The sequence below is a fragment of the Diorhabda sublineata genome, chromosome 1 (assembly GCF_026230105.1).
Source record: "Diorhabda sublineata isolate icDioSubl1.1 chromosome 1, icDioSubl1.1, whole genome shotgun sequence".
In the NCBI taxonomy this organism is placed as follows: domain Eukaryota; kingdom Metazoa; phylum Arthropoda; class Insecta; order Coleoptera; family Chrysomelidae; genus Diorhabda; species Diorhabda sublineata.
Genome location: NC_079474.1, coordinates 16,209,820 through 16,234,018, shown reverse-complemented (window position 1 = coordinate 16,234,018; position 24,199 = coordinate 16,209,820). Strand labels below are relative to the sequence as shown.

Genomic DNA, 24,199 nt, shown 5'->3' with positions numbered 1-24,199 from the left:
TATTTGCAAGACTTACTCGATAGGCAGACCTGAATTGAATTTTTTACTTAAGTTTTTAATTTGATTCTTTGGTACGGCAGTAATGGAAGTTTGCTAAGGACAATTTTCTCGAGATCTTTCATTACTAATTGTGCTATAACACTTGAAATAGAAGCCACCATATTTGAAATATGTTGTTGTAAGTGTAAGTTCTATAGTTTTTATAAATTCGTTTCGAGGTATTTCTGTATAGTTTTTAATTTTGTCCCATTTTTCTATCAATATATTTTTCATTTTTCATTTTTATTTGTCGGGCTTGTGCAGCTTTGTTAAACCATATATTTTAGGGGGTAAGGTATTATTTTCAACTTTTTTGCATCTGATGACAAAATTAAAGAACTTCCTCTGTTTTTTGCTATTATAAATTGAAAATATTTCGAATAGTTCAAATAGATATTTGCTTGTTATTGTCCGTTTGTACCTTGACCATATTGAACCCAACGTTACGTGTGATTGACAGCTTGATAAACCGACGTTTAGAAATTAGAAGAAAAATAAACGATACCATTTATCATTTTAAGAAAAAACAAATTTTAAGATGAGAACAATTTCACTACTCTCGTTTATCAATTGTTAATTGATTGCTCGTACAATGAAAATCGCTGTATCAAATTAAAAATAGATCTTCAGATAAGTGGATAAATGTTTGAAGATTTATCAATATTTTATTTTCAACAATAATGTGAAATCATCTCTTTATTTATTTAATCTTAACGCCGCGACAAAGTTGTCATGTTATGTTAGTCGCCATTCCATTCGTAATTAAAATGCGGAAAGAAGGAGCTGTAATTCTGTTTTTCCTCTTATGCCTCAGGTAAATCGTTTGATTCTTGCTAATCTATTTGCTTGATATACAATGCGTGCTTTGAAGTGAAGAGAAGTCTATACAGATGGTAATGTAAAAAGACATTAAGTTTTTTCTATATATACAATTTTATTCCACCGCATAAAATTTGGAAATATAAATTTTGAAGAAATTTTTGATGTGGAAATTGGTTAATAACCTATTAATTTCCTTTTGTTATAACCTTTTTAATAAATTGCTCTTCTACTAGACAGGTTTCAATACACTTTAATACGAATTTTTTGATACAATTTTTCCTGAAATTTCTTGTCTCATAGGTTCTATTTAATACGATTCCTTCCCTTCTAGATACTTATTAATATAATTTTTCTCTTTCTAAACACTTTTTAATACAACTCGTCGTCGTTTCTAGACATTTTTTAATACAATTTATCTTCTACTGGACACTTTTTAATACACTTTAATACGAATTTTTTGATACAATTTTTTCTGGAATTTCTTGTCACATAGGTTCTATTTAATATGATCACTTCCCTTCTAGATACTTATTAATATAATTTTTCTCTTCGTAAACACTTTTTAATACAACTCGTCGTCATTTCTAAACATTTTTTAATACGATTTAGCTTCTACTGGACACTTTAATACACTTTAATACGAATTTTTTGATACAATTTTTTCTGGAATTTCTTGTCTCATAGGTTCTATTTAATGCAATCCCTTCCCTTCTAAATACTTATTAATATAATTTTTCTCTTTCTAAACACTTTTTAATACAACTCGTCGTCGTTTCTAGACATTTTTTAATACAATTTATCTTCTACTGGACACTTTTTAATACACTTTAATACGAATTTTTTGATACAATTTTTCCTGAAATTTCTTGTCTCATAGGTTCTATTTAATACGATTCCTTCCCTTCTAGATACTTATTAATATAATTTTTCTCTTTCTAAACACTTTTTAATACAACTCGTCGTCGTTTCTAGACATTTTTTAATACAATTTAACTTCTACTGGACACTTTTTAATACACTTTAATACGAATTTTTTGATACAATTTTTTCTGAAATGTCTTGTCTCATAGGTTCTATTTAATGCGATCCCTTCCCTTCTAAATACTTATTAATATAATTTTTCTCTTTCTAAACACTTTTTAATACAACTCGTCGTCGTTTCTAGACATTTTTTAATATAATTTATCTTCTACTGGACACTTTTTAATACACTTTAATACGAATTTTTTGATACAATTTTTTCTGAAATTTCTTGTCTCATAGGTTCTATTTAATACGATCTCTTCCCTTCTAGATACTTATTAATATAATTTTTCTCTTTCTAAACACTTTTTAATACAACTCGTCGTCGTTTCTAGACATTTTTTAATACAATTTATCTTCTACTGGACACTTTTTAATACACTTTAATACGAATTTTTTTATACAATTTTTTCTGGAATTTCTTGTCACATAGGTTCTATTTAATACGATCTCTTCCCTTCTAGATACTTATTAATATAATTTTTCTCTTTCTAAACACTTTTTAATACAACTCGTCGTCGTTTCTAGACATTTTTTAATATAATTTATCTTCTACTGGACACTTTTTAATACACTTTAATACGAATTTTTTGATACAATTTTTCCTGAAATTTCTTGTCTCATAGGTTCTATTTAATACGATTCCTTCCCTTCTAGATACTTATTAATATAATTTTTCTCTTTCTAAACACTTTTTAATACAACTCGTCGTCATTTCTAGACATTTTTTAATACAATTTATCTTCTACTGGACACTTTTTAATACACTTTAATACGAATTTTTTGATACAATTTTTTCTGGAATTTCTTGTCACATAGGTTCTATTTAATACGATCACTTCCCTTCTAGATACTTATTAATATAATTTTTCTCTTCGTAAACACTTTTTAATACAACTCGTCGTCATTTCTACACATTTTTTAATACGATTTAGCTTCTACTGGACACTTTAATACACTTTAATACGAATTTTTTGATACAATTTTTTCTGGAATTTCTTGTCTCATAGGTTCTATTTAATGCAATCCCTTCCCTTCTAAATACTTATTAATATAATTTTTCTCTTTCTAAACACTTTTTAATACAACTCGTCGTCGTTTCTAGACATTTTTTAATACAATTTATCTTCTACTGGACACTTTTTAATACACTTTAATACGAATTTTTTGATACAATTTTTCCTGAAATTTCTTGTCTCATAGGTTCTATTTAATACGATTCCTTCCCTTCTAGATACTTATTAATATAATTTTTCTCTTTCTAAACACTTTTTAATACAACTCGTCGTCGTTTCTAGACATTTTTTAATACAATTTAACTTCTACTGGACACTTTTTAATACACTTTAATACGAATTTTTTGATACAATTTTTTCTGAAATGTCTTGTCTCATAGGTTCTATTTAATGCGATCCCTTCCCTTCTAAATACTTATTAATATAATTTTTCTCTTTCTAAACACTTTTTAATACAACTCGTCGTCGTTTCTAGACATTTTTTAATATAATTTATCTTCTACTGGACACTTTTTAATACACTTTAATACGAATTTTTTGATACAATTTTTTCTGAAATTTCTTGTCTCATAGGTTCTATTTAATACGATCTCTTCCCTTCTAGATACTTATTAATATAATTTTTCTCTTTCTAAACACTTTTTAATACAACTCGTCGTCGTTTCTAGACATTTTTTAATACAATTTATCTTCTACTGGACACTTTTTAATACACTTTAATACGAATTTTTTTATACAATTTTTTCTGGAATTTCTTGTCACATAGGTTCTATTTAATACGATCTCTTCCCTTCTAGATACTTATTAATATAATTTTTCTCTTTCTAAACACTTTTTAATACAACTCGTCGTCGTTTCTAGACATTTTTTAATATAATTTATCTTCTACTGGACACTTTTTAATACACTTTAATACGAATTTTTTGATACAATTTTTCCTGAAATTTCTTGTCTCATAGGTTCTATTTAATACGATTCCTTCCCTTCTAGATACTTATTAATATAATTTTTCTCTTTCTAAACACTTTTTAATACAACTCGTCGTCGTTTCTAGACATTTTTTAATACAATTTATCTTCTACTGGACACTTTTTAATACACTTTAATACGAATTTTTTGATACAATTTTTTCTGGAATTTCTTGTCACATAGGTTCTATTTAATACGATCACTTCCCTTCTAGATACTTATTAATATAATTTTTCTCTTCGTAAACACTTTTTAATACAACTCGTCGTCATTTCTAAACATTTTTTAATACGATTTAGCTTCTACTGGACACTTTAATACACTTTAATACGAATTTTTTGATACAATTTTTTCTGGAATTTCTTGTCTCATAGGTTCTATTTAATGCAATCCCTTCCCTTCTAAATACTTATTAATATAATTTTTCTCTTTCTAAACACTTTTTAATACAACTCGTCGTCGTTTCTAGACATTTTTTAATACAATTTATCTTCTACTGGACACTTTTTAATACACTTTAATACGAATTTTTTGATACAATTTTTCCTGAAATTTCTTGTCTCATAGGTTCTATTTAATACGATTCCTTCCCTTCTAGATACTTATTAATATAATTTTTCTCTTTCTAAACACTTTTTAATACAACTCGTCGTCGTTTCTAGACATTTTTTAATACAATTTAACTTCTACTGGACACTTTTTAATACACTTTAATACGAATTTTTTGATACAATTTTTTCTGAAATGTCTTGTCTCATAGGTTCTATTTAATGCGATCCCTTCCCTTCTAAATACTTATTAATATAATTTTTCTCTTTCTAAACACTTTTTAATACAACTCGTCGTCGTTTCTAGACATTTTTTAATATAATTTATCTTCTACTGGACACTTTTTAATACACTTTAATACGAATTTTTTGATACAATTTTTTCTGAAATTTCTTGTCTCATAGGTTCTATTTAATACGATCTCTTCCCTTCTAGATACTTATTAATATAATTTTTCTCTTTCTAAACACTTTTTAATACAACTCGTCGTCGTTTCTAGACATTTTTTAATACAATTTATCTTCTACTGGACACTTTTTAATACACTTTAATACGAATTTTTTTATACAATTTTTTCTGGAATTTCTTGTCACATAGGTTCTATTTAATACGATCTCTTCCCTTCTAGATACTTATTAATATAATTTTTCTCTTTCTAAACACTTTTTAATACAACTCGTCGTCGTTTCTAGTCATTTTTTAATATAATTTATCTTCTACTGGACACTTTTTAATACACTTTAATACGAATTTTTTGATACAATTTTTCCTGAAATTTCTTGTCTCATAGGTTCTATTTAATACGATTCCTTCCCTTCTAGATACTTATTAATATAATTTTTCTCTTTCTAAACACTTTTTAATACAACTCGTCGTCGTTTCTAGACATTTTTTAATACAATTTATCTTCTACTGGACACTTTTTAATACACTTTAATACGAATTTTTTGATACAATTTTTTCTGGAATTTCTTGTCACATAGGTTCTATTTAATACGATCACTTCCCTTCTAGATACTTATTAATATAATTTTTCTCTTCGTAAACACTTTTTAATACAACTCGTCGTCATTTCTAAACATTTTTTAATACGATTTAGCTTCTACTGGACACTTTAATACACTTTAATACGAATTTTTTGATACAATTTTTTCTGGAATTTCTTGTCTCATAGGTTCTATTTAATACGATTCCTTCCCTTCTAAATACTTATTAATATAATTTTTCTCTTTCTAAACACTTTTTAATACAACTCGTCGTCGTTTCTAGACATTTTTTAATACAATTTATCTTCTACTGGACACTTTTTAATACACTTTAATACGAATTTTTTGATACAATTTTTCCTGAAATTTCTTGTCTCATAGGTTCTATTTAATACGATTCCTTCCCTTCTAGATACTTATTAATATAATTTTTCTCTTTCTAAACACTTTTTAATACAACTCGTCGTCGTTTCTAGACATTTTTTAATATAATTTATCTTCTACTGGACACTTTTTAATACACTTTAATACGAATTTTTTGATACAATTTTTTCTGAAATTTCTTGTCTCATAGGTTCTATTTAATACGATCTCTTCCCTTCTAGATACTTATTAATATAATTTTTCTCTTTCTAAACACTTTTTAATACAACTCGTCGTCGTTTCTAGACATTTTTTAATACAATTTATCTTCTACTGGACACTTTTTAATACACTTTAATACGAATTTTTTTATACAATTTTTTCTGGAATTTCTTGTCACATAGGTTCTATTTAATACGATCTCTTCCCTTCTAGATACTTATTAATATAATTTTTCTCTTTCTAAACACTTTTTAATACAACTCGTCGTCGTTTCTAGACATTTTTTAATATAATTTATCTTCTACTGGACACTTTTTAATACACTTTAATACGAATTTTTTGATACAATTTTTTCTGAAATGACTTGTCTCATAGGTTCTATTTAATGCGATCCCTTCCCTTCTAGATACATATTAATATAATTTTTCTCTTTCTAAACACTTTTTAATACAACTCGTCGTCGTTTCTAGACATTTTTTAATACAATTTATCTTATACTGGACACTTTTTAATACACTTTAATACGAATTTTTTGATACAATTTTTTCTGGAATTTCTTGTCACATAGGTTCTATTTAATACGATCTCTTCCCTTCTAGATACTTATTAATATAATTTTTCTCTTCGTAAACACTTTTTAATACAACTCGTCGTCGTTTCTAGACATTTTTTAATATACTTTATCTTCTACTGGACACTTTTTAATACACTTTAATACGAATTTTTTGATACAATTTTTTCTGAAATGTCTTGTCTCATAGGTTCTATTTAATGCGATCCCTTCCCTTCTAGATACTTATTAATATAATTTTTCTCTTTCTAAACACTTTTTAATACAACTCGTCGTCGTTTCTAGACATTTTTTAATACAATTTATCTTCTACTGGACACTTTTTAATACACTTTAATACGAATTTTTCGATACAATTTTTTCTGGAATTTCTTGTCACATAGGTTCTATTTAATACGATCTCTTCCCTTCTAGATACTTATTAATATAATTTTTCTCTTCGTAAACACTTTTTAATACAACTCGTCGTCGTTTCTAGACATTTTTTAATATACTTTATCTTCTACTGGACACTTTTTAATACACTTTAATACGAATTTTTTGATACAATTTTTTCTGAAATGTCTTGTCTCATAGGTTCTATTTAATGCGATCCCTTCCCTTCTAGATACTTATTAATATAATTTTTCTCTTTCTAAACACTTTTTAATACAACTCGTCGTCGTTTCTAGACATTTTTTAATACAATTTATCTTCTACTGGACACTTTTTAATACACTTTAATACGAATTTTTTGATACAATTTTTTCTGGAATTTCTTGTCACATAGGTTCTATTTAATACGATCTCTTCCCTTCTAGATACTTATTAATATAATTTTTCTCTTTCTAAACGCTTTTTAATACAACTCGTCGTCGTTTCTAGACATTTTTTAATACAATTTATCTTCTACTGGACACTTTTTAATACACTTTAATACGAATTTTTTGATACAATTTTTTCTGGAATTTCTTGTCACATAGGTTCTATTTAATACGATCACTTCCCTTCTAGATACTTATTAATATAATTTTTCTCTTCGTAAACACTTTTTAATACAACTCGTCGTCATTTCTAAACATTTTTTAATACGATTTAGCTTCTACTGGACACTTTAATACACTTTAATACGAATTTTTTGATACAATTTTTTCTGGAATTTCTTGTCTCATAGGTTCTATTTAATGCGATCCCTTCCCTTCTAGATACTTATTAATATAATTTTTCTCTTCGTAAACACTTTTTAATACAACTCGTCGTCGTTTCTAGACATTTTTTAATACGATTTAGCTTCTACTGGACACTTTTTAATACACTTTAATACGAATTTTTTTAAACAATTTTTTCTGAAATGCCTTGTCTCATAGGTTCTATTTAATGCGATCCCTTCCCTTCTAGATACTTATTAATATAATTTTTCTCTTTCTAAACACTTTTTAATACAACTCGTCGTCGTTACTAGACATTTTTTAATACAATTTATCTTCTACTGGACACTTTTTAATACACTTTAATACGAATTTTTGATACAATTTTTTCTGGAATTTCTTGTCTCATAGGTTCTATTTAATGGGATCCCTTCCCTTCTAGATACTTATTAATATAATTTTTCTCTTCGTAAACACTTTTTAATACAACTCGTCGTCGTTTCTAGACATTTTTTAATACGATTTAGCTTCTACTGGACATTTTTTAATACACTTTAATACGAATTTTTTGAAACAATTTTTTCTGAAATGTCTTGTCTCATAGGTTCTATTTAATGCGATCCCTTCCCTTCTAGATACTTATTAATATAATTTTTCTCTTCGTAAACACTTTTTAATACAACTCGTCGTCGTTTCTAGACATTTTTTTAATACAATTTATCTTCTACTGGACACTTTTTTTCAAGTCAATTTTCTGTATTTTATGGAATATTTGAAACAACTTCTTGTATTCTAGGAAATTACTACGTACAGAACGAAACCTCTGTCCACATTAACTAAAATTATGAAAAACTACGGAAGACTTAGGAGCGTATGAAATAAAAGATCTTTGGTGACTAGAATCATCTCATATCCTGAACGAAGTAGATTAATAGATCCACACTTGGTGTTCTAAGTGCCACAACTAAACTTTTGCTCATCATTTCTATTCTTATAAATACATTTAATACAATTCATCTCCGTATTCTATATAATTTTTATTAAAATCTTCACTTTCAACATAATTATAGCATGAATAAATTTCTAAATTGATCCATTTGAGGTAAAAAAAATGTATAAAGCACGTCCTATTCTAAGATTTCACTTTAAACTATTTCATATAATATAATCAAATGTATATTACAGATTCGGTGGGGCTTCAGACGATACAATATTTCCCGAAGGGTTCTCTTTCGGAGCGGCTACGGCCGCGTATCAAATAGAAGGAGCTTGGAACGAAAGTAGAAGTCCATGTATTTGGGATACTTATATTTTTAATAACCGTAGCGTAATAGCCAATCAAGATACAGCTGAAATAGCTTGCGATTCTTATCATAAATATAAAGAAGACATCGCATTAGCTGCTGCTTTGAAACTTACTCATTACCGATTTTCGATTTCGTGGTCTAGGTTTGTATAGTAGAGAAACTCGCTTAGGTCCATCCTGAACTCTAATTTTTTTCAGGTTGTTACCGACGATTGTAAGTAGCGATGTAAATCTTGAAGCACTAAAATATTATCAAGGAATTATCAATGAACTTGAAAAATATAACATAACACCTATGGTTACCTTATATCATTGGGATTTACCCCAATATTTGGAAGACCTAGGAGGATGGACCAACCCAGTAATTGTTGATTACTTCACTGATTATGCTGGTGTTGTTTTCAAGTATTTCCCCACCGTTAAACTTTGGATTACTATAAATGAACCTAAACAAGTAAGTTATTTCATTAATTTTACGAATCAGAAACTTTATTTTCGTATGGATTTGTTGTAATTTGTGACAACAAAAATGAACTGACTCAAAAAAAGTGAGAGTGCGATCTACATCTTCAACCAATTTACTTCTAATATATCAGTGTCAAGATCAATAGATTTATGATTGATTCACAGTACAGAAATTTAACGGAAAGTTAATTTATTTTTGTATATGAGCTAAAAGTTGGAATATTTTAATTTTCATAAATGTGCACAATAGATAACACGCATAAAAATGGTATTTAGGGGTCACTTGTATCTCCAAATTATTTATTTCTGCTTATGTAGATAGGTGAGGTAAACAAGTGTAAACAAAAATTTTGAAATCATTAATTTCGAACGAAAAGCAAACATTTCTTGATCCTTTTTTTGGATAAATTAATAAAGTTCGTTCGTTACAATACAGATTTTTTTAAAAACAACAAAAATGGACTTATTTCGATTTTATATAAGCAAGTACTACCAAGCTATACATTTCAACATCTACATTGTATTTTTTATGATACATACTATCAAAATCAAGTAAATTTCGTATCTGCGCTTTACGAGGGTTCCTACTTAAGTTTTGAGATGTCAATGTAATGTAAATATGTCAAATCTGACTGAATTTACTATGACTTTCGGCGTGGGTTAAATAGCGGTGTGCCGATCAAGTCGCTTCGACTTTTGGTGATGAAGCACCACATCGAATCATCGTGTTGAGGTTGAGACGCACTTAATTGTTCGTATCGTTCACATATATTCAATATCTCATGAACACATGGTTGTCAAAAATATGTTTTCGCGTTAGTTATTACATAATTTGACAATCGTTCAAAAAAAAAGTTCGTGTAAAGTAATGCTGAACAAATTCGATGGCGGTACTTCAAAAGATCGTGACAGGCGTCGAATTATAGATCCATATGAATCCAAAACTAAAAAACAATCTACTGTAAGGGTCTTTCAAGACCAAGATAAGTTTAGAATTAAATTCTGAATGATATACCAGCATTAGTTTGCCAGAAGTGAAAACGACAATGCGAGTTTTCACTCATCAGTTCAAACAAAAACGTTTTTGAACAGTCAAAACATCCAATTGGTGGGTACAGTCTTTATTCAGCTTTATTTGTCTTGAACAAGCAGTTGATGCGTTCAAATCGAAACGGTTGGTTCAAACGCATGCAAAAGTGTATTGAATAACAATAGAACCGTACCAAATTATTAATATTAGTTTTTATTTGTCTATCTCAAAACTTAAGTAGCAACCCACTTAGTTATCATCATAAATTTTGAATATTAGATGAATAATAAACCATTGGTCTGGCGGTCTTTGACGTGTCCAAATTTTGTTATTTTAATAAAATAGATCTACATAACTTAAGTATAATTTTTCAGTTTACTATGGCGTTTTGACTAGATAAATACAGAAATTCAAGTCTGACGTTCTTGTTCTTGACGCAACTGTGTGTCAGACAGTCCCCAACAAACTTATAATAACAACAAATTTTCTATACAAGGTGTAAAGAAAAATTAAACGTAAAAATTTTTATCTTTTATTTCTCTTTCAAATAGAATTGGTCTAGCACGTGAATACTTGACCAAGATTAAGTAAGTTCTTCTCTCCTACTTTTTAAACGCGAGGTTTTTTTGTTTTTAACGTAACTGACTTCATTCAACCATTTAACCTGTTTAATTTGTCAAAATGTGACGTGCGTGTTTCTAAGAAACGTCTATCTAGCTAAATAACCAGTTATTAAATTAAGAAAATGAAATGCTTTATCTCACTACTAACAAGGAGAAAGTATTATCGTTTAATGCAGACACATTTCAAAGATGTTGTTTATTTATTGAAATAAGAAAACAGAATCATTTCAAGTACGGCGATTTAATATTAATACCAGAATTAGAAACATCTGCAGGTTATCATTTGAAATGTTACCGTAATCTAGTTGCTGTAAAAAAATTTTTTAATTTAATATTCTTAGGCTGAACTAAATACTTCTTCCAATTTAACCGATTCTACTGGTTCATCTGAAATACTGCCATTATCACAATCAGATGAAAATGTTGACAATACTATAAATGAATTGGTAAATTAAATTTATAATTATCTTTTTTTCAGTTCGTGAATAGATAAAATTTTAACAGTACAAAAATATAAAGTATTTAATCTTGGTCTGGCAAAATTTTGGTCAAGTATTCACGTGCCATACCAATTCTATTTGAAAGAGGAATAAAAGATAAAAATTTTGACGTTTAATTTTTTTTATACCTTGTATAGAAAATTTGTTGTTGTTATAAGTTTGTTGGGGACTGTCTGACACACAGTTGCGTCAAGAACAAGAACGTCAGACTTGAGTTTCTGTATTTATCTAGTCAAAACGCCATCGTAAACTGAAAAATTATACTTAAGTTATGTAGATCTATTTTATTAAAATAACAAAATTTGGACACGTCAAAGACCGACAGACCAATGGTTTATTATTCATCTAATAATCAAAATTTAATAAAATATATTTTAGTACTTATTCTGGTTAATCACCCTTTCACGGCGGTCACCGCTTGGACTATTATTTTATTCGAATATCCAACTCTATAATAATAAATTACAATTAAGTCCACTAGATATTAAAATAAGCACATTAGACATGGAGTAATGTGTTACCCCAAAAATATTTCAACACTTTTTCTGGCATATTATTGAGACATCCAAATTTTTTCTCAAAAATAATCGAAATAGAATATTCGCAGTAAAATTTTGCACAAATTAATTTTTTTAGGTTTGCGTTCACGGTTACGGTTCTGGTAAAAAAGCTCCAGGTCTTACTGAAAGTGGTATATCTGACTACAGATGTGCATATCACGTAGCAAAAGCTCACGCATCGGCTTATCGTTTATATAAAGAGAAATACGGAAAATTAGGAGGTAATAATATACAGATTTAACGTAGCAATAATAATCAATTAATACAAAAATTACCGTATTTGTATAAAATGAATGTGATTACAAAAATTAATATTAATATTTCAGGTAAGCTCTCGATGGCTTTAGATGGTGCGTGGAATATTGCAGCTTCCAATAATAAAGAAGATACAGATGCAGCTGAAAGAAGAAAACTTTTTGAGGTAATGAAATATTCTTACAATAACACCGATAAATGCTTTCTAATAAAGGACTACAATCAAATTTGTTTGACAAACTTGTCAAGCGCGTTGGTACAATCGAACCAATACATCAAATAAACTTGACCACATTTCGGTTTTTTTTCTTCGCCGCAAAGTGTATTATTATCATCTTTCGTCGTTATACATTTTTGGAATTAACGCTACTAGTATGCATGAAAAAAAAGATAAAACACTCTTCAATGATCTAGAGCAGCGGCAAGCTATTACCAGTTAACCGAGAGTTACTAAAAATAATACTTTTTTATTTAGACTAAACTCAATAGGAAATTTGGATTAAATCTGGCCTATACCTTATTGTTTCAACCACGATTTTTATTTGTTAGTCAATTTGTAAGTACTTACTGCAGCTTCGACTATTTCATATTCAACAACGAAATTCCAACTTCTTTCTGAGTTCACCACTTGATAGGTTTGGTTTTCAAATTCAACAATAACAAGTTTTTCCGTTTTTCAGTTTTTAGAACTGTTCGATTCTTATCTTAACATTTTCATAATTTGTTGAGTTAGTTCTTCGAAGAGAGGTAGGTTAGATTTGTTTTTGCTTGAAATCTTCTAGATTCTAGACGTGATTAAGTGTAAAAATGTACAATTGCACCTAAAGCGAAACGCAGTTTCCCGACTGGTCTGGAGAGTGGTTGAAAATACGGAAAGAATATACGCACGAAAATTTTTCACGTTAAATGATGTTCACAGAATTAACTACAAAACATTCGTAAATTTATGATGGCCGTTTTTATTCCAATCGTTCAGTACAGACTCTACGCGAGCAGAAAAAAGCGGACATGTGCTGTAGGCGACTACGAAGCTCTCGCACTACACATTCCTCCGTGATTAACATTCAGGCGTCAGTCGGCGTTGTGCTACAGCCACGTAAAAATTATTGATGCGCCCGCCAAGTGTGTATTGCGAAGTGTGATTCGTTTTTTACATAGAGCTGCATCGGAGAATGAGTCGTGTGTATAGGAAAAACTTCATGAGTGATGGTGTTGTGCGTGAATGGTGTCGAAAGTTTAGAGATGAAGGGGGCCAAGGACGCAAATTTCATTTTAAGGACGCAAATTTCATTTTCCACGGCTTCGATGTATCACGATATACTAAGATAAATTGAAAAAGACTTTTTCAAAAGTATTTCCGATATGTAATTACACAGTAATACATTGTTTGACAAACACGACAAACACGTCAAACAAGTTTGCATTTGGAAAAAATTTGACATATAATTTGACGTGTACAGTATATTTAAAAATAAAAATTTTAGTTTCACACTATTAATAAATCATTTAACTTAAATATTCTTTATTTTTGTTTTATTTCAGTTTGGTTTATATGCCCACCCGATATTTTTTGGAGATTGGCCCGAAGTTGTTATTGAAAGGGTGAAGGAACGTAGTAAAATGGAAAATTTTACCAGATCACGTTTGCCTGAGTTTACAAAAGAAGATAAAATTCTCATAAATAATACGGTGGATTTCATGGCACTTAATTATTACGATACTAAAATCGTAGGTGACGACGAAGAACCGTCTTACGATTCATATTCGTACAATAACGATCTCAGATTGACTATCACGGCAGATAAAAACTGGCACACTGATCGACACTTGAATTCTGTAAGTAGTAATACTCGTTCGCTGTAGCAAATAAAATACCACCAACACAAATAATAGTTATCTGTATGCCAAGGACTGAAAATGCTACTTTGTTGGAGAACAACAAACGAGTCGAACAAAGTAGTATTTCAGCCGCGGCGTACACAATATTTTTTATACGACGCATAAGATCCAAAACTTTCTCAATTACACCGAGAAAACAAAATAAATAATAGAGAATTATAAACATTCTATTTATTGAACAATACAATGTATTTAATGATATTTGCAATATCAATATTAATTTATTTATTATTTGCCAAAAAATAATGTTGACTGTACCTCCGGGACAATTATTAATATGTATTGCAGATGGAATATGTATATCTCTACTAGATGTTGATGGAATCTCTGTAGATGTGTTTGTGTTTGGGTCTTCGATAGAATTTATTCATTGATTCATATTTGTGGTGAAAAATCATCGAAGTGAAACTGTCAACTGTCAACATTGAAGTGTCTACTCCAGAGCGTTCCGAAAGTGTTTTGCAATACGGAACTGTCACTTTCACTACATGGAACACTCAAAACGCAACTTTCGGTGTGTAAATGAATACAGAACGAACAACTTTGAGATGGCGTCGTTTAAAAAATATATTCATATCTAATTCGAATTGACAGATCTAAACAAATGGCAATAACTTTTATTAAATAGTATTTTCGATTTGTATAATAATTATCATAATTATTCACTTAACGGATACAAAAACCTTCCTAATTACACTGTCTAACACGAGTTTCGATAACCAGTTTAATATTTGTCATGGTTGACTTTTTAAAAAAGACATAAATGCCTTGCATCTGTAAATAGACCGTAAAACTCCACAGTTTTTCTGTTATGTTTAAATATACCTCTGATTTTTTAAAATACAAAGTGTCCAGAAAGGGTATCGGGTATTTGTAAGTTTTCCTTCAATTGGGTTAGGTTCGTTGGATTATTTTGATAAAACTCACTTTTAAGGTATCCCCATACAAAATAGTGAGGAGTCGGAGCTTCTGGGAAGTCAGTTGATGTTAACCCTTCGCGAAATGACTTTATTAGGGAATAATTCATTCAAAACTTACACCGAGTCATTCGAGGTATAGCAAGTGGCCCCATCTTGCTGGAACCACTTCTTGAGTTGAAACCTGCAGCTCTGGGACCAAAAAATTTCGCAACATATCGCAGTAACGGCCTCTATTCACATTGATTGCTCGGCCTCGTTGATCTTCATGAGAATAAGGACCAATAATTCCTTTAGCAGACATAGCGGCCCAAACAACGACCTTTGAGCTGTGCAGGGGTCGTTCATACTTTCGTCTCGGATTCTCGACTGCCCAGTACCGACAATTCTGCTTATTAACATGACCATTCAGGTAAAAATTTGTTTCGTCGCTGAACAGTATGATTTCAAAGTTGTTAAATCGCTGCATCATTTCGTTCGCAAAATTCAGTCGATCAGCATAGTCCGTATCCTTCAATTCTTGAACCAATTGAATTTTATAGGCTTTTAAATGCAAATCTTCCTTTAAAATCAAATGTAAGGACGATTTTTTGATGTTTAACGCTTGGCCTCCCTTTCGTCGCTCCGTTTCGATGTGGCGCGAAAACAAATACCCGATATTTTTTTTGGACACCTTGTATAATAGGAAAAAGTCTAAGGAAGATAGTTCTGGCGATTTTACAGAACACTAGAACACCTCATCAATTTGAAAGCAGTATTAGTAGTATTTATAATATAAAAAAACTAATATAAGTATAAAAAACCTTGTCGTTTATTTTTAGTACGTTCCCGAAGGTTTTAGAAATTATTTAAAATGGGTCAAGGATACTTATAATAACCCTGAAATAATTATAACTGAAAATGGGTTTGCTGATGATGGAACTGTAGAAGACACTGACAGAGTCACATTTATAAAGGTAAAAAATATGAATAAAGTTATAATAAAAGAAGTCGATAGAAAAATAATATATATTCCGAAGAAGCAGTTGTCTCTACACGTAATTTTATCTTTGATTTTAGGATTATTTAATGGCAGTTTGGAATTCTATAGATAAAGATAAGGTCAAAGTTACCGGTTATACATTCTGGAGTCTACTGGACAACTTCGAATGGAACAATGGATACGAGTAAGATATTTAACACTAATTTATTTTTTATGTATTGATTTATTTTATATTTTTTTCTAGTCATCACTTTGGTCTTTACAAAGTAGATTTTACAAACCCGAATAGAACTAGAACGCCAAAGAAATCTGCCGATTTTTATAGAGAAGTTATTGAACGTCATGGACTCAGCGAAGCACATAAAATTCATTTCATGCCAATTTTAACAATTTTAAGCTTTATATATTTGTACCTTTAGAAGTATACACTGGGTGTAAGAAAAGAAAGTTATATTCTGTGTGTCTATAAAATAAAAAAAATAATCTATCTATAATAAAGTGTTTATAAATTATAAATATAAAGTATTTAAATATGATAAACAGGTTTTTAGCCATTTCTTGATGACATTGTCCGCCTGGATTTTGGTTTTTCTAGTGTTTAATTTCGATAAGGTTTTTTATTGAGATATAGATATACTTGACAAATAACCAAAATCTCGAATACAGCAGAAACTTCTAGTCCTTGAATCATCGTTTTTGTGACAATTTGCTAATAGAATAAAACTTTCTTTTGAGTCACCTTGTAGATGTATTTTTTGTATATAATTGTATTTTACAATTATTAAACAATAGATAAATAACATTAATAATGTATTATTTAAAGAATCCTTTCTATAAAAAGTATTTCAAAAATGTTTCGTGCTGAAACCTATTACAAGCTTTATCACAATACGAGTATAAAAAACGATATACAGTGCTTTTCAGATAAAAGTATCCACCTTTAATAACTTTTGTAATACTGGTATTTAGAAAAAATCCAAAAACACGTCAATTTATGTTGGAAGGGGCAAGCATTATGGCTTATTTAAACTTACTGGAAAAGCCACCCCCTAAATTACTTTTCATATTTTTTATGTAAAATTTGGATACTCCTCTTTGAGCTGATTTCAAAAATGTATAATACTTGTAGGTTAAAGTGGTTAGTTTATGAGATAAACAATTTTTCTTTTAAGAGCACAAATTTTACTTATTATTTACTTTCACCTTATTTGCCTGTACTAAAATGGGTTGTACAACAGTTCAAACTCTTTAATCTTTTTAACTGTGCTATTTATTCTACTTAAAAAATCCAAACAACAAAAAACTCTACTTTTTATTAAAGTTTGACATTGTCAACTAGAATTTGTAGTCACTATTGATAGTGTAATTTGATACATTATACTACCAAAATAATAATTGTGCAAGAGCTGCTGCTAGAATATTTAAACGAATTACATGACGGAAGACATGCAACTCATAAGTATGTAATTCAACTGATGGAGAAATTTACCACAACAGGGTCTGTTTGCAATAAAGTGCATAAGCGAGAGGGACTCGTAAATAACGAAGTAATCCAAGTGGCAATTTTAGGGCAAGTCAGCTTAGAGGCTCAACAACCCCAATCGTTGTCAACAATAAGTAGAGCGATCGGTGTTTCATCTTCTACAGTTTTCCGAGTTCTACATAAATTCAAGTACCACCCATACAAAGTTAAGTTGGTGCACGAGTTGAATGAAGATGATTTTGATCGTCGTCTAGAGTTTTGCGAATCATTGACGCAAATTATCAATAACAATCCACAATTGTTAAACAATATTTGCTTTTCTGATGAATGCCCATGGTCATTAAATGGCTTAGTAAGTAGGCATAATTGTAGATATTGGGCTGAAAGTGATCCACATATTATGCGTGAATTCCATACACAACATCCCCAAAAGTTAAACGTTCGGTGTGGTATCCTAGGTGACCACATTGTCGGACCTTTCTTCATCAACGGAAATTTAAATGGTGAATCATATCTTGAGTTACTCAGGGAAGGGGTTGACCCACGTATTACAACAATAATAGAAAATGATGATAACCTTTCCGAAGATTTACTGGTATTTCAACAAGACGGAGCTCCCCCACACTATGCTATGCCTGTCCGACAATTTTTAAACGAAACATTCCCCACTCGTTGGATAGGTAGAAGGGGGCAGATGATGGAGTGGCCACCTAGGTCACCGGATTTAACACCCCTAGGCTTCTTTTTATGGGGGTATTTAAAAACAAAAGTTTATGCTACCCAACCAGAATTTCTGGATGATTTACAAGAGAGGATAGAAAATGAATGTCGACAATTAAATCCAGCCGTATTAAGCAATGTCAGAGAGGCATTTCAAAATAGATTATACCATTGTATGGGAGTGAATGGTACTCATTTTGAACACTCATTGTAACTTCATAATAAATAGCACAGTTAAAAAGATTAAAGAGTTTGAACTGTCGTACAACCCATTTTAGTACAGGCAAATAAGGTGAAAGTAAATAATAAGTAAAATTTGTGCTCTTAAAAGAAAAATTGTTTATCTCATAAACTAACCACTTTAACCTACAAGTATTATACATTTTTGAAAACAGCTCAAAGAGGAGTATCCAAATTTTACATAAAAAATATGAAAAGTAATTTAATAAATAAAGGGGATGCTGCTAGGGGTGAGGGGTTGGCTTTTCCAGTAAGTTTAAATAAGCCATAATGCTTGCCCCTTCCAACATAAATTGACGTGTTTTTGGATTTTTTCTAAATACCAGTATTACAAAAGTTATTAAAGGTGGATACTTTTATCTGAAAAGCACTGTATATTAAATCACTGAAATCCGTCCAAAAATGAACAGTTTAATCAAAATGGATAAAAAAAATGTTTAACAAACAAATATTTATGTCAAAATTAAAAAATGTTATCGAAAAATATATTTTTCGGTAATCAAATTTTATTTTTAAAAATTTATTTGATACCAAAATTACAATTATTGAATGGTTACAATTAATCTCTCAAGCGAATTAACTATAAATGTTACGTCCCAAGCCCGATCTTGTACGGAGTCGAGCTTCGTACAATGAATTTGTACGAAGTCCGATCTGTACAAGCCATTTTGTACGAAGCCGAGATTGGCGGACTTCGGACAGAGATGATTGTACGAAGTCGACTCTGTACAACGCTGGTTGTACGGAGTCGGAGCATCGATACTCACTCGGTAATAAGCGCGTTATTCCGAAGAAGTACACGCAACCTAACCTAACCTAACAATAGATGGTAGCCAACTAGCCGGAGAACATACTTTCAATCACAATAACTACGTTTGTGTTTACTAACATCTTAATAGCGCGCTCATTACCGAGTGAGTATCGATGCTCCGACTCCGTACAACCAGCGTTGTACAGAGTCGACTTCGTACAATCATCTCTGTCCGAAGTCCGCCAATCTCGACTACGTACAAAATGGCTTGTACAGATCGGACTTCGTACAAATTCATTGTACGAAGCTCGACTCCGTACAAGATCGGGCTTGGGACGTTACATAAACATTGCCAAGTTGTTTACAATAATTCCTATTTATAATAAAATAAATGCTGATGAAGTGTTTACGATATTTAATACAATTGCGTTTTATAAAAATGTCCTTCTAGAATTTTCTTCATGTAACTCCTCCTTCCCTAAGAATGAAAAATGACGGAGGTATTTTTCATGTCTTGTTGTCTTCCTTCTTCTAATTCGATTTTTTCTTTTTTCCTTTCTTCAAATTTCTGTTTTCTTATAAATTTACTTTTATATTTACGAATTAACCATAATGTTATTAAAATTACACAAATTATTATTATTATAGTAAATAGTCCAATTGATACATGCCTTGGCGGATTATAAATTTCACGAATTGGTTTTATGTTTTTAGCAATTTTATTGATTTCGTATAATTTGTCAAAATCTATGCTGGTTAAATTGGGAGATTTATAAATTTGATTATTTAAAAATTTGAAGTTTAATTTTGGTAATATTATCGATTTCCCTTTTTTGATTTGTATATTAATTGCGAAAATTTCACTTTCTATTTGAATACTGCAGTTCTTTGGAATTTTTACAATTGATGGATAACTTATTTTAAAATAACGGTCCGAAACACATTTAGAAATCACTTTCTGAATTTGGAATTACTAAAAGTTCGTTATTTATTACTTGTTCCAATATAGTTTCTTGAAGATTTATTTCACTAACAACACAATTTTCAGCAGGGCGTCCGTTTAACAGTTCAATAGTACAATTGTCTTTTAACTTAAATGTTTCTTTATAATAATATTTTTCTTCTAATGCTGGACATTCTTCTTTAATAAAATTGACTTCTTCTTAATTTCTGGCCAAGTAGGGATAAATATCGTATGATTTTGGATTACAGGATATAAATGGAAAAATTCGTAGGTTTTAGGTTTAAGGATTGGAACATGGGTAGCAAAAATTATTTTGGATTTAGAAAAGGTTACTTGCGAACTAAGAAAGAGATAATACGTTAAAATATTATTAAATTTTGGGATTTGTTCTTTATTATAAATAGTACTTAAATATTTCATCATTTCTAAAATTTCTTGACTGGATATTACTGAACTATGGATCGTATTTAATTTAGAAAATGTTATTGCGTTTTCAACATTGTCAATCAATGTAATCAAACTTTGTCAGTTCAGATTAATCTGTGAAATGTTATTATTTTATTTTCTATCGAAATGTGAAGTTTCTCTAAATTATCAGAAAGTTTTTGTTGATTGTTCCATAGAGTCATAATCGATTTATTATAATGATCAGTTAATTTTTTATGTAGTGATATTTGTAAATTTACTTCATGAATTATTTATTTTTGATTTTGTTGTAAAACATTTATAGCATTATCGTATCTTTCTTCGTCGTCTGAATCTAGAGTTCCAAAAAGCCATTTATCTATTTTTTCTACTGCATTTATTAATCCTCTTATCAATCTTAAATGTGGATAAATATTTTCTGATTTTCTATCTAAGGTATTAATCAAAATTTCCGTTCTACTTAGTGATTGTTCGGCTAAATTATGATATGAAATAGGATTTGTAACATTCGCTTGAGATAAATTATTTTTTAAACTATAATAATATTGTTTCAAATAATTAATTTGTTTATGAATAAATTCTAAATCTATATAATATATAAAAGTGTGTTTGGTATATATAAGATTACTAGTTCCTCCTAAATTAATTGGTAATAACGAGTTATTTACTTCCGTAATTTCTATGTCTTCTGTCTTAGTCGTCTTGTAAAGTAGTAGTAATATTAATACTGTTGTCAGCTTCATTATTCTGTAACAATTTTTGGTTTTCTAATTATGTTTTTATGATTTCTGCCTTTTTTATATCATTTTTATATGGTCGTGTTCTTGTTAGTTCCTGTAATATACATCACGTCTGTCTGCAAAACACTGTATTAAAGCTTCTTTTAGTTTAAACCAGGTATTTAATCCGATCCTATTTCCTACAATCATTTCAGCTTTGTCAATTAATTTTTCTTGGATATATTCCAAGACAGGATTATTGATATCCTGATCATTATAGACCGAATACGTCTCTATTAAATTCTCACACCTGTTTATATGAATTTATTTAAAGTATTTATATTTCCATCGTACGGTTTGATATTTTCTAGTTTTAATTTAAACAATTCCCAATTTAGGGTTTTTGGATTTGAAGTTGCCATTTTTTTAGAATTATCTTTTAAGTTTAATTTACAAATTGTATTCAATAACGTATCAAAATCGTTTCTATGTTAAAAAAAATTGATAAATTATCTCTTCCTTCCTCGGAATCGATAAGGATAGATAATAAAAGGAATAAAAATAGGAACTTGGCACTTACAATTATTTCAAGTCCTGTCCCTCGTAGAGCTCGTAGATTTAGTGCTGAGGTACTGAAGTACTTAGTCCAAACTCGCGACCGCACTATCCTACTGACTGCGCCAAATATATTTTTCGGTAATCAAATTTTATTTTTAAAAATTTATTTGATACCAAAATTACAATTATTGAATGGTTACAATTAATCCTCTCAAGCGAATTAAGTATAAACATTGCCAAGTTGTTTACAATAATTCGTATTTATAATAAAATAAATGCTGATAAAGTGTTTACGATATTTAATACAATTGCGTTTTGTAAAAATGTCCTTCTAGAATTTTCTTCATGTAACTCGAAATTTGATTATGTACTTACTTGTTTATTTCATGAAAAAAATACTTATTTATATTATGTAAGCCTATTTGCAATTAATCTACATATACCAAATGCATAGCGTGATGGCCACAGACTTATCATTCGAAGTAGCAATCAATGATATTCCACAAGCTCAAAATACATCTCTGTCGCATACAGATAGTTCAAACCTAGCGAAAGGAACTGGGTGGGAAATTTTCTTCTTCTTCCTCTTTCAATAGGACCAGGTCCTGTTCAATCCTGTACGTTTAGCTCTCTTCCTGGATCTTCCTGGGAAGCTGAACTCCAGCTCTCGTATCACCTCTTTGGTGGTCTGCCTACAGGTCTGCGTCTTAGCCCACTTTGCCCTTCAGTCATTTTTTTTACTTGATTCCTCCAGAATCTTTTTCGTGCCCTGTCCTATCTCACTACATCCTGTACGCCCAATTCTTCTCTTACGTCATCACTCCTTATTCGGTCCCTGAGGGTGACGACTCCCTTGATGGTTCGCAGTATTTTTATCTCTGTGGTTTTCGTTATTCTTTTTGTTGTTGATGTCTCGGCTCTAATTTCTGTCGTATACAAATAGAACTTGGTGGGGAATTTTAAGATAAAAATTCAAGCTAAGAAAACCACTCACTATTTTTCAGGTTATTAACCTTTTTTTTCCTATAGACTTTAGGTCCTTGAAACGCACATTCAAGCTGGCCTAATGTGTTAAACAGACCACCAGGATATACTAGACAATGTCTTTCCAAAAAAGGGACAGACCATTATGGCCTCTTTCGATCTCACATCTTAATACAATCTAAAAGATTTATAACTATATTAGCTAAAAAGTCTGATATCTAGAAACGACATTAAACTGGTGGTCGGTCTTCAGCAGATTCTGTAAGCAAGCTATAGAGACAGCAAAACATCTACTTTGCTAATTTCAATAAAATAGTCGGGGGAGCTGGCTACATTAAACTGTACCGATAAAGTACACGACGTTTGAGTTCGTAAACCCCTAGAAAATAGTTGTGACGTTACCAAATGGATGTTCTGCCTGTTCGGACAGGAAGCATATGAAAATGCCAGCCGAGTTTCCACGTCGAACAAATGTGCCTAAAAAACCGATGGGGTACACGCCAGAAAATTTTTTTATAGGTTTTTATAGAGTTCAAGTAAGAGCGGTAAAGTAGTGGCAGAAATGTAGCCATTCAGAAAACCTCCTTCAGAAGCGATAAAGACTGTCGGAAAACTCATGTGAAAAAACCGAGATCGATGAAGATGGTAATGAGTTTCCGAGATGGGAGGCCAGCGACGGCGGCGGCGCGATGCGCCAGAAACGGAGAAACCTGCTTCAAATCGAGCGATCTATTATAAATGATGATGTTTCAGCGAGTTTTCAACGTATCAAGGTGATTTTTTCTTCAATTTGGGATAGAATAAAAAGATATTAGAAATGGCATCATAAAAAACAGGTTTTGAATGCAACAACTGCGAATGTATATAATTTTACATGTACGTCGACATTTTTCGAATTTTTCCGAAGGTTTTCTGGCTGGCTAAATTTCTGCCATTATCATATAAACCTTAGTTGAGATCCCTAAAAGCACGTAAAAAATTTTGGCACGTGTACCCCATCGGTTTTTTCACATGAGTTTTCCGACAGTCTTTATCGCTTCTGCCGGAGGTTTTCTGAACGGCTACATTTCTGCCACTGCTTAACGTGAAAAATCGGCTGGCATTTTCATATGCTTCCTGTCCGAACAGGC

The 24,199-nt window shown here is 30.3% G+C and overlaps 1 protein-coding gene across 1 annotated transcript; it reads left to right on the top strand.

Annotated features, from left to right (window-relative positions):
• The first annotated feature begins 545 nt into the window (after positions 1 to 545).
• On the top strand, positions 546 to 17,046 carry LOC130451752 (myrosinase 1-like). Its single transcript, XM_056790974.1, has 9 exons — positions 546 to 853; positions 8,873 to 9,136; positions 9,192 to 9,447; positions 12,248 to 12,392; positions 12,498 to 12,592; positions 13,969 to 14,262; positions 16,064 to 16,198; positions 16,302 to 16,408; positions 16,469 to 17,046. The coding sequence occupies exons 1-9, from the start codon at positions 777 to 779 to the stop codon at positions 16,641 to 16,643; spliced, it is 1,548 nt and encodes a 515-aa protein (XP_056646952.1). The 5' UTR covers positions 546 to 776; the 3' UTR covers positions 16,644 to 17,046.
• The last annotated feature ends 7,153 nt before the right edge of the window (positions 17,047 to 24,199 follow it).